This window comes from Colobus angolensis, unplaced genomic scaffold, assembly GCF_000951035.1.
Source record: "Colobus angolensis palliatus isolate OR3802 unplaced genomic scaffold, Cang.pa_1.0 Scaffold174, whole genome shotgun sequence".
Lineage (NCBI taxonomy): Eukaryota > Metazoa > Chordata > Mammalia > Primates > Cercopithecidae > Colobus > Colobus angolensis.
Window position 1 is genome coordinate 5,938,633 of NW_012114866.1, and position 14,853 is coordinate 5,953,485.

The following is a 14,853-nucleotide window of genomic DNA, read 5'->3' on the forward strand; positions in this document are numbered from 1 at the left end:
CTGATTAAAAGAAGATTTTGTTCTAGATTTTTCATAAATATCTTTTCAGTTAATGGAAATAAGCATGTTAAAGAAGGACACTAGAATCTGCTGAGCCACCAGTTTGATTTTGGCATCCAATTAAAGAGGATATCCAAAAGGAAGAAAGAGAGTATATGGCCAGATGCGGTGACTCATGCCTGTACTCCCAGCACTTTGAGGGCCGAGGCGGGTGGATCGCATGAGGTCAGGAGTTTCAGACCAGCCTGGCCAACATGGCAAAACCACATCTCTACTGAAAATACAAAAATTAGCCAAGCCTGGTGGCGGGCACCTGTAATTCCAGCTACTTGGGAGGCTGAGACAGGAGAATCACTTGAACCTGGAAGGCGAAGTTTGCAGTGAGCTGAGTTTGTACCACTACACTCCAGCCTGGGTGACAGAGAGAGACCCCATCTCAAAAAAAAAAAAAAAAAGACAGTGTATATGGCAACACAGTGTGAAGTGTGGAGAAAATACTTGGTGGGAACTATCAAAGCAACTGGATAGTTGGTTTTTAAGACTCAGAAACAAACTAGATCAAACTAGTTATAGCCTCTCTTGACTGTAAAAGTGAACAAAGAATCAGGAGCCAGATGAGCTAAAGGAAGGTTTGGAATTACCAACTGGTGAGAAGAGCACATTCATGGGCCATGTTTGAAATTCAACTACACTCTGTGTAGTCTGGGGTGGGCTGTGAAGGTCCTGAAGCAGGGCAGTGGGAGAATCTTCAGAGAGCCTGGTGTAGCAGCACAGTGGGGTAGTGTGTCATTCAAAAGAACCTACTGTGGCATCTCTTTGGCAGTCATACCAGGGCATTACCAATGTCAGATGTATGTGATATATGTTTATTTTGATACAACCTTGTTTGTTCATGCATTTTTAATGACTTTTAGAGAGGTAGGTATTAACTGTGTCTTCTGGATCCTTTTGGCACCAAGAAGGAAAAATAAACTTTCCATATAACATAGATTCCACATAACATAGATCTTGTCCTTCAAGTTCTTGTCCTCTACTTCAAGTGGAGTCCATTCACAGACTCCACATCCTAGAGTTATGAAATTATTATTATTTTATTAAAGCTGAATTTAGTAAAGTAATAGTGACTAAACAAAGAAAGAAAGTGATACTGGATATTGGAAAAGTAGTCACAGTCTTGTTGATATCATGAGATTTTGGGGTTCTGGTTATCTTAGAAGTGCTTTACAAAGCTCGCAAAGATCTATTACTTTCCTTTATACCCACTTCTATACTTTATCACTACGTTTAGTCAATAAATTCTAAGTATTTCTCAATATTCTTTGAGCTCCTTCTATATACCCAAGTGCTGTGGAGAATTCTAGAAAAGTATACAATACTTGTCAATTTTTAAACATATAGTCTTCTTGGAAGGACCAAATTTACATTAAAAAATGAAAAATAGCAACGTAAACATACAAAAGTTTTAAATGGCATTACATAGGAATTGGACTTATGTATAAAATTTATTCCCATAACACATTATTATAATCTATAAGAAAGAAAAGCAAAGATGGGATGAAAGCCTCAAATCAAATTAATACATATTTATTAATCAAAACTACACTAGAAAATATGGGGAAATGCAGGAATTGCATGTGATATTCAGAGAGTTTTCAGTCTAGTCTTGGATATGAGGCACACTTTCATGAGTCATGGAAACCAAACAGAAAGCATAGGAGAGATGTCATCAAAACTAAAAACCTTTTTAAAAATACATACTAAGGCTTCACCAGACTGTGTTCAACATCTAACCTGCAGTATCCTTAGGCATCTTTTGCCTTCAGGGTGGTCTTTGCTTTGTCTAATTCTTGTATGGTACTCTAGTATAGAGCTCACATATCACTGCAAACTCATGATAGAACCACCTAGATCCTGGGATTATGAAGCAGCTTAGTGGGGAAAAATGAATTTTGAGGTCAGAAAAAAGCAATATTCAAATATTAAATCTCATTTTCACTGAGCCTCATTTTCCTCATATATAACATAGAAATAGTGATAATAATGCCTCCTCAATATGGTTTTATGGAGATTAAATGAAGATATATATGCTTATGTATATATTTAATAAATGGTAATACATACTTAATAATCAGTAATTATTGTTATTATTGCCTTTGACATGAGCTGTTTTAGAACCACAATCTAAACAGGCATCTTATTAGTGCAATTGCAGCCACTAACATAGCATTGAGATCTCTGCAGTGTAAATAGTTTACAAGCCATTCAATAATATATCTTTACAGTAGTCTATCTTAAGAGACACTTACTACTAATAATATTTAACATTAATTCTGAAATTTACAGTTTACAAAGCACTTTCAACTATATCACCTCATTTGATCTTCAAACCATTTTGGAAAGTTGTTACTACTATTTCCAATCTACAGGGAAGGAAAATTAGTCAGAGAGGGTTAGTGGACTTGCCCTAAGATCATACCACTAGGAAGTCACTAAACCCCCAAATCATACAATCAGAAAGTTGCTAAACCAACCTTGAGCCCATGTCTTCTGACTGCAAACCTCATACCTTTTGCTCTTCTCTACATGCCTCTTATTATTTTTTTTTAGTAAGATCCAGCGAAAAATGTCTTTCTCCAGAGTCTTTATTTACCCACAAGATACATCCCATTGAGAATCATGAAAATATTATGACTAACTTGTTGATCCATTATACAGATATGTATGCCAAGGTTATGTTTTCCACGCCCAGTATTTTTGGTAAAGACATGAATTTTGTTTTGTAAAACCTGCTGGATTGCTTTTTGTTTTATCATTTGATTAGGATCCCACAGAACAGATTGGCATTAAAAAGCTGTTAACTCTATTAACTCCAGAGGGCACAGCTAATGAAATATCCCAAAATTTGAGCACTTTCCAAAACCACCATGTCATATAGAAGAACTCTGTATTAATCAGGATGAAAGTATGTCTTTTATCTAAATGAAATCTGTAATTTGAGACATAGATTAAAGATCCTTTGGGGGATAAAGCAAAAGTTGCTGTGAAAATTCTAGAAACTAAAAAGTAAAGATAGCTGTACTCAGTATTCATGAAGTTAGATTGGCGATGCAAATAGAGATTGCAATCTCTTATTTTCTAATGATTTGGCTTGCAGCACTCCTGTATCAGTTTTACGCAGATTCCTGCTAAACTTTAAAGAGAATTACTGCAAATCGTAGTTTTTTTTTTTTTTTAAAAAGAAAGTTGAACCTATCCAATATGATTTTCTCTCATATATGACTGTTAATGTTCTATTTAGGGATTTCTAAGGTTTATGATTAGAGGTGCATAAATAATAAAATACAGCAGGGCATGGTGGCTCACACCTGTAATCCCAGCACTTTGGGAGGCCGAGGCGGGCGAAGTACGAGGTCAGGAATTCAAGACCAGCCGGGTCAATACAGTGAAACCCCGTCTCGACTAAAAGTACAGAAGTTACCCGAGTGTGGTGGCGCATGCCTGTAGTCCTAGCTACTCAGGAGGATGAGATAGAAGAATTGCTTGAACCTGGGAGGCAGAGGTTGCAGTGAGCTGAGATCGCACCACTGCACACTCCAGCAGGGGAGACAGAGGAAGAATTTGTCTCAAAAAAAAAAAAAAGAAAAGAAAATACAGGATACAGCATATGTAATATGTAAACATAGATGTTGATAAGTGAAGCCTTTTTCTATTGAATATAGCATACTCTCAAAAGGCAGTTTGAAGAGAATAACTATGAATATTGGTTTAGGTTTAATTTTGCTTCCTTGAGAGAGAAATCAAATTCCTTTAGCAAAGTCATTTCATAAAGAAATGATACAGGTCGAGTGAGATAGCTCATGCCTGTAATCCGAGCACTTTGGGAGTCCAGGGCAGGTAGATCACAAGGTCAGGAAATCAAGACCATCCTGGTCAACATGGGAAACCCCATCTCTACTAAAAATACAAAAGTTAGCCGGCTGTGGCAGTGCGTGCCTGTAATCCCAGCTATTTGGAAGGCTGAGGCAGGAGAATTGCTTGAACCCAGGAGGCGGAGACTGCAGTAAGCCAAGATCATGCCACTGCACTCTAGTCTGGGTGACAGAGCCAGAGCGAGACTCTTATCTCAAAAAGAAAAAAAAAGAAAGAAAGAAAATACAAGTTTTAACTCTCACCTAATTTATTAGAAATCCTTGCCTTACACATAGCAGAAATTCTCACCTCCTGCACTGTTTTGTAGAATGTAAGAGAAAATGAATGTAAATTCTATGACTGCTTCCTTTATTTCTTTATGTGGTAAATATAACAAATATTTGAGGTGGGGGAAGGTACAGGAAATCTTAGCCATTTTATTTATCCCACTAACACTTGACACAGTGCCTGTACAGGTCCTCAAGAAATGCCTGCTGAGCTCTTTGTTAAATAAGTTAAGCTAAATAATCTGTCTCAGAATACATTATTCATTATTTAATTTTTTTTTCTATTTCTTTTTTCAGGCCAGTCCTGCTCCTATAATTGTCAACACAGATACTTTGGACACAATTCCTTATGTAAGTAACTGTTTCATTAATACCTTCTTTTAAAACTGTGGTAAAACTTAATTGGCTGAATTTAAATACAATTGATATTTAGTTTCACCCAAACTAAATAATCTTATGGAATGACATGTAGTTTTGTAAATTTTCTTTTAATTATTTCTAAATCTTGTCTTAGTAATCAAGTATTTCCCTCTTTCATTCATGTTTTGTAAAATACAAGGGCCCATTATGAAAAAAAAAATAGACAACGCTGTTCAAATAGTGTTAGTTTGCTAAGTGGCTCGCTGAAAAGAGACTGAATTGCTCATAGACACAAGCAAACTTCTTTGGGTTTCTTATGAAAGGAATATTGAAGTCAATTTCTATGACAGAGTCTGGAACCTAGAGTAAGTAATCAATAAATATTTTTATGGATTTTGTTGGTCTTCTAATAAGAAGTGGACAAAAGTTTTGTGAGGATAGAGCCTACCTACATATAATGAAAGTTGTGGTTTTATAAAAGCATGGAGCATGAGATAATAGGATCAAGCAAATCAATGAAGCCTAGGATTCTGTACCTGTAACACAACCACTATGATGGCGAAAGTTCTTGAAGACAGAGGCTGGCTAGGCAGGGAAGATTGAAGACCAGCTATAGGCCACAATGTGGGTGAGTGGTTGACATTATGGATGTCCAGCAAGGCTTTGTGAGTGGGCTGTAGCTGACAAGTGGAGGATAGTGATCAAAGAAGATGGGACAGCCACAGATGCATGCTAGACAGGGGTATGAAGCTGAGAAGAAGGGCTGCCGGGGTAATGGACAAGAACAAACAGATTCCTTCCCTTTGATTAAATGAGTAAAGCACATAAAGCACTTAGAACAGTACCTAGCACAAAGTAAGTGCTTGGTAAGTACTGGCTCTTCGCAGTTTTAGCCCACAGCCTCAAATCCCTTCAATGACCAACCAAATCACAGAAACAAATGGAGCAGTCAGAGTAGGGACAGTGGGGAATAGAAAGCACATGGCCATTTAAAAAGAGCAACTGCCACTTGGAACCTACTGGTGCCAGATCATTTTACAAAATAAGATGGAAATTTGTACATGTTTGCAATTTCTAAATACAGGCAACTAATTTTCAAAAGTGCAAACACTGTGTCTGCCAAACAAAGTGTGTCTAGTCCACAGGCTGCCTTTTGAGAGATGTTACCTCAAAGGAACTGGCAGTCCTGAGCAGGTTCTGCAATCCGGGACTCAGTCACAGGGGAGCAGAATGTCAGAACTGGAGTACAAGGTTGGGACTTGATGATAAGAATGAGGAACTAAAACTGGGACACAGGGTCAGGCCAAGAATAACAGCAAGCTTGACTTAATGCTGAATCACCTGAACTACTGAACTAGGGCTTCTTAAATCTTTCTGCACAAGAATAGTTTGGGACCAGACCGGAAACAAGGTTAAGCTTATTGGAAGGAACCAAGAGGCCCCAACACTGGAAAGTAAAGGGCTCTATAGAAGGAAACAAAGCAATGTCTTAAAGGCACCTACATCCACTATTCTCTCACTCCTCATACCTTTCTTTACTTACCAAACATCTCTAACAGGATATGCCTAACACTGTTGTAGACACTTAACAAATTTTAACTCATTTAATCCTCATAACAATCCTTTGAGGTAGGTACTATTAATTTCTCCATTTTACAGATGGGGAAAATGAGTCATAAAGAGGTCAAGTAACTGGTTCAAGGACTCACAGTAAAAGGCAGAGTTGAGTCAATCCGGATAGCCTGGCTGTAGAGTTAGAAATGTTACTTAACTTCTAACATACTGCTACCTATGTTTCTTTCTTCCCTCCCTTGTTTTCTGCCTGTCAGCTTGGGAATATAGTTTCCTTACTTACTCCCCTGATACATGCAGATTTGGATGAGAGATAACTTGTCACAGAAGCTTCAATACATTCAGGATAGGGATCCATATATATATGAAGGAATCTTATGTCCCAAAAAATCTCTTCACTATAACCATTGTCAAAGCATGTGAGCAGTGCCCTCAAGAAGTAGGCCTGGAGCACAGAGTTCATTTTGTAAATAAGACCACTTTCTTGTGGTGGATCTATATTATTTCAAAGCCTCCTGTTAGGGTTCTGGTGGCGTAACTGCCAGATGCCCTCATGTGGAAATAATTTATCAATAAGATCTAAGGGTCTTGTGTAGACATGTTCAATTGGTATCCCAATTGATTAGCTAGTAAAATCAGTCATAAATAACAAATTCATCAAGTTATTCCCATTCTGCCAAATATCAGGTTTGTATCTGACTTTGACTCCTTCAAAAATTATTTTTAATCAACTTTTTTTGTTGTTACTGTTGAGTCAGTCTTGCTCTGTCACCCAGGCTGGAGTGCAAATGGCCTGATCTTGGCTCACTGCAACCTCCACCTCCCGGGTTCAAATGACTCTCTTGCCTCAGCCTCCCGAGTAGCTGGGACTACAGGAGTACACCACCATGCCCTACTATTTTTTTTTTTTTTTTGTATTTTTTAGTAGAGACAGGTTTTTGCCATGTTGGACAGGCTGATCTTGAACTTCTGATCTCAGTGATCTGCCAGCCTCAGCCTCCCAAAGTGCTGAGATTACAGGTGTGACCTACTGTGCCTGGCCTAATCAACTTTTTCATATTTAATGGAACCCACTTTGTGCTTCCTTAAGGGTAACGATCTTTAGAGTGATTTGTGAGCAGCTTGATATGATGAAAATGTCCCAATTATCATGGTAGTATGTTCTTAGGTAATGTATTTAATCTCTATGCACCCAAATTAACCTATAATTTAATTTAGGACTTATAATACCTGCCTCAGAGATTTTCTTAGCTTCTGGTTGATAGCAGCTAAAGTATTTATCATTTTTTTGAAAAAAATAAACACTTATGAGGTAAAACATGCTAAATTCTAGGAGAATGGTAAATATGAACACCTTCCCCGATGTAGAAAAAACACGAATACATTATGTATTGAAAATGGCAGATTTAGCGCATACTCATTAATGTGGATAAGCTTTGGTTCTTGGCAGAGTCCCAACTCCCCTTTGTTCCTGACTCACTGGATAACCTTGAACAAATTACTGTTCCTTTCACAGTCTATTTTCTCATTCCCCAGTGTTCTATACTTTGTTTTCCTCTTTTCTTCCTCATGTTCTAGTTGTTCACATAATTTCAGCTCTATTTAATGAAAAAACTATTTCAGAGTTCCCTAGGGCATTTTAGGCATGTTGCGTAAGAACTTTTCCCTTTTAAAAATATTATCAGAATGCCAAGCTGTAACATATATTAAAGTCTTTCTAAAAAATAATTTCATTGCAAGTAAATGTATTAATTTTACTGATTAGCAAATTTGATTTTTGATAGAAATGGTTTTTGTGGAAATGGTTCCTTGGCACAAATGCAAATGACAATTGAATAGCTGCAGGAAATTTCTAGGGTCAAAGGGAATTTTTATGTAAGTGTCAAACAAAAGTACAAAATATATTTAAAGAGACTTCTTTGTATTAAGGAAGATGAGTTGAAAGACATTAGAGCTTGCATTTATGAAGGGGTCACTGAGGTTCTTACATGAAAATGCCTTAAGTAAGCTCTGTCTTATATGAGGTCATGATGTATTAGGGTTGGGTATAACCTTAAATGTGGCATAATCTAGCTTCTCATGCAAAGCAGGAATCCCTATATGAAAATTAAAATCACCCAAGCAGAAACAAGGAGAGAGAGAAAAATTATTTCTCCATTTCAATAGTCTCTAGTTTCTATTTTTTGCTCAATATTTTTATTCTTCCCCATTACATGTTGAATATTGTTTCATGCCAGGTACTGAAAATATTTGTTCTTAGGGAGCTCAGAGTGATTAGAGCCTGCTTGTGAATCCAGCTCCCTGAAGGTTGACTCAATCAAATAATAATGCTTTACTCTCTGGTACTCTGCAACCAACTGACATTGCACTCTCCTCTCCTTTCAGTAGACACTTTAGAGTTCAATATTGAACAGCACCCTGACAAATAGTATTCTTTATGCTTTAGAAAATAAAATTAATCAGAGAGATTCCAGAATCCTTTTTTATTTTGCTCTAACCTTCTCTAATATTCATTTTGTATTTTGGTAATATTCTGACCTCTTTTATACAAATGCACTGTTGAGAGAGGTATACTTGAGAATCATGCATTTTAAATCTGTTAAATAACTTGGAGTTCAATCAACACACACTTTTCATTTTAAACATACAGATTTTCTATCTCAACTAGTAAATGGTAGTGCTTGATCTACCATTTACTATTACCTCATGTAGTTGCCAATTTTTGGTGTGTAACCACAACCAAAAAAATCAGTGGCAATAAGCATTTTTTTCTTCTCTATTTATCAGTTAGCTAGGACAGTTGCTTCATGCTGCAGAATACAATATTCTCACCTTATCCATTGTATCAGGAGACTTGATACATTCCAAGTCTCCTGATGGATGCCTGAAGCTGCAGATAATGCCAAACCTTATATACATGAATTTTCCATCTTAACTATCAGGCACTGTGGCCATAACTTTTGCAGTATAGGGTACAACAGCAAAACTAGCATGATTCTATTTTTCCTTCTTCACAAGTTCATGGATGAAAGATTCATTTTTACTGTAGATCTTAGCAACTTCAGCATACAGTATTTTCTCTTCTTTTTTTTCTTAAGTCAGGAATTTTCATGTTTTCCCTTAAAGAAAGCTTTTTAGGGCTTCTCTTAAGCATATCTGATTGTCAGCATCACTATTCTTGTGCTTTGGGGCCATTATTAAGTAAAATAAGAGTTACTTGAACATAAAAACTACCATACCAGGATAGTCAGTTTGATCACCCAAACAGCTACTAAGTGAATAAAGAGCAGGTAACATCTGCAGCGCAGATACCCTAAACAAAGAAATGACTCACATCCTGGAAGAGATGGAGTGGGACAGTGAGAGATTTCATCACACTACTCAGAACAGCAAGCAAGTTGGAACTTATGAATTGTTTATTTCTGGAATTTTCCATTTAATATTTTCAGACAATGGTTGACTGTGGATAACTGAAACTGCAGAAAGCAAGACCACAAATAAGGATAGGGGCAGGAGGGTGGGTCCCGTACCAGGTTGGCTGAGGCATCTCTGCTTCAGAAGTTTCATTCTGGGAACCAGGGGGTGGGACAGTGGCTATCCAGAGTATGTTATTCATATTGTAATAGTCAAAGGACAAGAAATCAAGCCCATGACACAAACATTGTTAAAGCTTCTGCTCACCTTACATCCACCAACACCCAATTGGCCAGAATAAGTCATGTTGCCAAGCTCAAAGTAGGGCAAGAGTGAGTATTTGCTAAACAATAAACTAGTACATCAGAGCCTTAAATAAAGGGCTAAGAATCTGTGTATGTCCCTTAATGAGAAAAATAAAAATAAAAACAAAGCAGATATAAAAGAAAAAATCTTGTACTTTGTATTGGTGGGTCGATGGCACTCAACAAAGTATCAGAGGGACCTGGTTCAGCTGATAGGGAGAGTGAGTGTGTAGATTATTGTGTGTTGTCTAAGGGAAAATATTGAGAAGTAAAAGAAACATCTAGCAAGTATTGGCAGTACAATGACTTTACTTTCCTATAAGACACTTCGTTGTCTGAAACTTTGTTTCTAGAGGGAGAAATAATAGTGGAGACAAGGCAGAAGTTTCAGGTCTCTTGCTCTGAAAACCCTCCTAGGAAGAAAGGGAGAGAGAAAAGTAGAAGACAAAGAGAAAACAAAGAAGAGTGAGGTTACGAAGAATATGAGTGGGTCCTTAGTAGTATCATCCATTGGATTTGGCTGCCAAGAAAGTTATTTATGTAAAAGTTATTTGAGGACATTTATAATATCTTTATAATATCAGCAACATTTTTATAGAGTGCTTTCAATGTGAAAAGGCCATTGGATGCAAACAAAACTATGGTTCTCGGGCCAAGCACAAGAGAGTGAACTAAAGGGAAAAAATGACCCCAAAATGGCTGAACACATGAATGTCAGTGAAAAGAAAAAGGATATTGTGGGTTCAGGGACATAGAGACACAACTGAATTAGCAATGAGCTTCATTCAGGAGCCAGAGTATGGGTTTGTGTCTAAGAGATGTTTTAAGCAACATTTTAAATGGCACTGCTGATTGATTCCAGCATCAGGATGCTGAGGACAAGGGCTCTCTGAGGAGGAAATTGCCATATTACAGAAGTGAGGTGACCAAGCGCTTGTTGTAGGGTTGTACATTTAGACATTAATTTATTTGAGTCACTATGTAAATAACAAATTCTTATGATGTAGGCTATGATTCACTTTTAATTCGACCATTTTCCAGAATTGCCTGTGATGGGAAAGAGAACAGAAATATATGTGTTCCTTTGAACCATCGTAGCAGTGATTAATAACGGTATGATATTTTGGAAGAATTTGCTGATTTTAGTACATTTATCTTTCAACAAACATGTTTTGCTCTTTTTGTGGTTTTTCCCATGGACATTGTTAAAACTATATTGTTAATGTTTTAATCTATTGGGAATGCAGTCGTATCCACATTTTAAAATCCTTACCTACCAGGAAACAGCTTTATTTTGTCTAAACTACTCCTTTGAATCAATAGGAATTTAGCAATAGAGGCAAAGCTATCAATATTTGTTCTGGTGTCAAACCTAGCCAATCTAAATTCATTTCTCAACTGCCCCAATCAGCAGAATCCCTACTCTTAACTGCTTGTTACTTTGCTTTAAAAGCAAGAGGTGGGCTCACGCCTGTAATCCCAGCACTTTGGGAGGCCGAGGCAGGTGGATCAGCTGAGGTCAGGAGTTTGAGACTAGCCCAGCCAACATGCCAAAACCCTGTCTCTACTGAAAATAGAAAAAATTATCCGGGTGTAGTGGCGGGCGCCTGTAATCCCAGCTACTCAGGAGGCTGAGACAGGATAATCGCTTGGACCGGGGAGGCGGAAGTTGCAGTGAGCTGAGATTGTGCCACAGCACTCCCGACCTGGGCAAGAGCGAGACTCGCCTCAGGAAAAAAAAAAGAGAAAATGCAAATTCTGATTCACTAGGTATGGGATGAATCAGTCTGCATTTCTAATAAGCTGCCAGGTGAGGTTGATGCTACTTAGTTGTGACCTTTTAGTAACAAAAGAGTATAAAGAGAGAGACCAGCCTTTGGCTTTATGTACAGCTGGGTTGTAAACCCACCTCTGCCAGTTAGTTCTTTTCTTGAGTTTTGGTTAAGTCACATCACCTCTGTAAGTCTCTGTTTCATTATATATAAAATAGGAATAATAATACCTGCCTTGCAGGGGTTGTTATGAATACTTATCCTAGTATGCAGAAGGGGCTTAATGAATATTCATCATAAGACTAGGGGTAAGGTGGGTGTATCTATGATAAAATAAAGCATTTCTCTAACTTAATCTTGAACTGGTGAGTCAAAATGAGAAGCCACTGCTAGTTCAGGGGTTGGGCCAGTAGCAGATATGTAGGTCCATGGCTTACCTACCTCTAGACCTTTGCTGCTCAGAGTGTGACCCATGGCCTAGTAGCAGCGATACTACCTGGGAGTTTGTGAGCAATGGAATCTAAAGTTCCACCAAGGACCTATTAAATCAAAAACTATGTTTTTTAACAAGAACTTCAGTGATTTGTATGCATATTAAAGTTTGAGAAACACTGCTCAATAAGACAGAAACTTATTTTTTGGTTTGGATCCTGATGTTTTGTTCTTTCACTATGTGTTTTGGCCTGCTGTTGAGACAGCTGCCGTTTTCTAAGTCTTTTACTTTAAATATATATACATCTATAGGGAAAGGGCTCTATTTAATTCAACAAATTGAACACGCTATGAACAACTACTATGTTGTCCTACTTTCTGGACCCATGCTTTCCAAAAAAGTAGTTAGAAGTCACATATGGTTATTTAAATTTAATTAAAAAATAAAATAATATAAAATTACAAATTCAGTTCCTCAGTTGCACTAACCACATTTCAAGTGCTCAGTAGCCAGCTGAGCTAATGGGTATTGTATTAAACAATGCAGATATGGAATTGTCCATTATTCCAGAAAGTTCTATCAGATAGAGCTGTTCTAGGCAATAATATAATAAGAAAGAAGTAGAAGAAATAGAAGAGATAGGGGAGCTAATTTGTTATCAAGAAATGATTATACTCTAGGTTCTTTATATATATATATATATAGAGAGAGAGAGAGAGAGAGAGAACCTAATTAATCATCAAAATTATCCTCCCAACTTTTGTGTGTTGGTTTAATTTCCTCCTTTTTTGAGTTGACTATTTTCAAATTTTCTAAATAGCCAGCACTCTCCAGTAATTGTGGGGTATGCTCAGGTGGACAACACGCTCCCTATTCTCATGGCTCTTAAAAGCTTAACTTTTAAGACTCTTAAACATGATACACATGGAGGCAAACGTCAGCAATTACTGAAAACTTTCTTAAAAGTTCAGTGATTCATCATTTTCTTATTGTAGAATTATAAAATTCCTATTTTGGCCAGGCGCAGTGGCTCATGCCTGTAATCCCCGCATTATGGGAGGTTGAGGTGGGCAGACCACCTGAGGTTAGGAGTTCAAGACCAGCCTGGCCAACATGGTGAAAATCCGTCTCTAATAAAAATTCAAAAATTAGCCAGGCACAGTGGCAGGTGCCTGTAATCCCAGCTACTTGGGAGACTGAGGCAGGAGAATCACTTGAACCTGGGAGGCAGAGGTTCCAGTGAGCCAAGATCACACCATTGCACTCCAGCCTGAGTGACAGAGTGAGACTCCATCTCAAAAACAAAACAAAACAAAACAAAACAAAAGCCTATTAAGGTTGGGATGAATTTTTAAAAGCAAAATCAACAAACAAACAGAAGACCTGACCTACTTACCATTCACAAACTAATTCACTTTTTTTGCCCCGTATTACCCTTGCAGAGGGCAGTTTGTTGGCTACTGTACTCATAACTTCTCATTGACTGGGAAGCACTTACTTAGGCTTGTCATTTTGGACTTAAAGTGAGGGCCAACAGGAAAATAAAATGGTTGTCCAAGTGAAGAGTGTGACTGGTGTGTGAAAGTAGCAATATTGGCCCGTCTTTCTTGGAGGGGTTCCCCTAAAAGCCTCATATACATGGGCAGAGAAACCACTCTTGTTCAAAGAAGTGTAACCTAGCAGAGCACTTTTAAGAACAAGGGGGAAATAATCCTGAAAAATATTTGTGTAGCTTCTCAAGCATAATGCTACTCAAGGTGTGGTCTGTGAACTGGCAGCATCAGGTCTCACAGGTCAGATTGTTAGAATCGTGGGATCTCCAATTACTCCCCAAAGCTATAGAATCAGAATCTCCGAGAGTGGAACCAAGAAATCTATGTTTTTAAAAGCACCTCAGGTGATTCTTAGGCTTGCTGAAGTTTGAGAGATGCTGCTCTACAATTTACAAGACATTTTTAAAAGCTAGTGGGAGACTTTAGGCAGCTCTAGTTGCTAAACTGAAGTGGAAGTGAAAGTTAATTAGGAAATACTGCATACAGGAAGGACAAAATAAAAATATCTAAGGCACAATGATAAGACATTTAGCATGAATCTGAATGAGTGTTTAATCCTGGTGGATTTTTTTTTTTCTTCTTCTTTTTAAATCATTTGGGAGCTTTAAACACATTCTGTTTCATAGTCTAGTGAATAGATATGTTAACGAAAATGGATAATGCATGGTGAAAAGCACATGTTGTTAAACACCCCTTGCTTATCTCTGCCTGGTTCATTCTTACATATCCTAAAGCATTCAGCTTAAATAATGCTTCTTCTAGGAAAGGGAGATTCAGGGTAGAGTTCCTATTATGAGCTCCCCCTGAAGGCTGTTCTTCCTCTCAAAGTAGTTATCACATTGAATTGCAGTTATTTCATTAATAGTTGATCTTTCTCTCTAGAATGTAAACTTCATGAGGCACAAAGAAAATATTGCTTTATTTTTCCCACAGTTGTACCTCAAAAACCATGCACATTTTTACTGACTGGTGGAAGGCAGACAGGCAGGCAGGAAGGAAGGGAAGAAGCTACAATAACAAGCCATCCTATTTCAAGGAATCAGAGAAAGGTAGAATTGTGTCTAGCTCTTAAAGAATAAAAAGACATTTCTAGGCAGAGTAGGTAAAAGGCATTCCAAGAAGAGGGAAGTGCAAGTACAAAGGTCAGAGGTCTGGCAACTCATATGTCCAGAGTTTCATCCAGATGGAGCACAGAGCAGTAGCATAATATGAGGTTGGGTTGAGTCTGATTGTGAAGGCCTTTTTTGC

General features: G+C 37.7%; 1 protein-coding gene across 8 annotated transcripts in view; it reads left to right on the plus strand.

Moving 5' to 3' along the window:
- DLG2 (discs, large homolog 2 (Drosophila)) overlaps nucleotides 1-14,853 on the plus strand; it is a 2,293,993-nt gene that overhangs the window by 1,456,681 nt on the left and 822,459 nt on the right. For 7 of the 8 annotated variants that reach the window (XM_011938528.1, XM_011938530.1, XM_011938531.1 and 4 more), the window contains one exon: nucleotides 4,494-4,547. The exons of the other annotated variant lie outside the window; for it this stretch is intronic. In XM_011938528.1, the coding sequence (XP_011793918.1) occupies nucleotides 4,494-4,547 (54 nt within the window). The remainder of the gene's footprint in view (nucleotides 1-4,493; nucleotides 4,548-14,853) is intronic. 8 annotated transcript variants of the gene reach the window in all.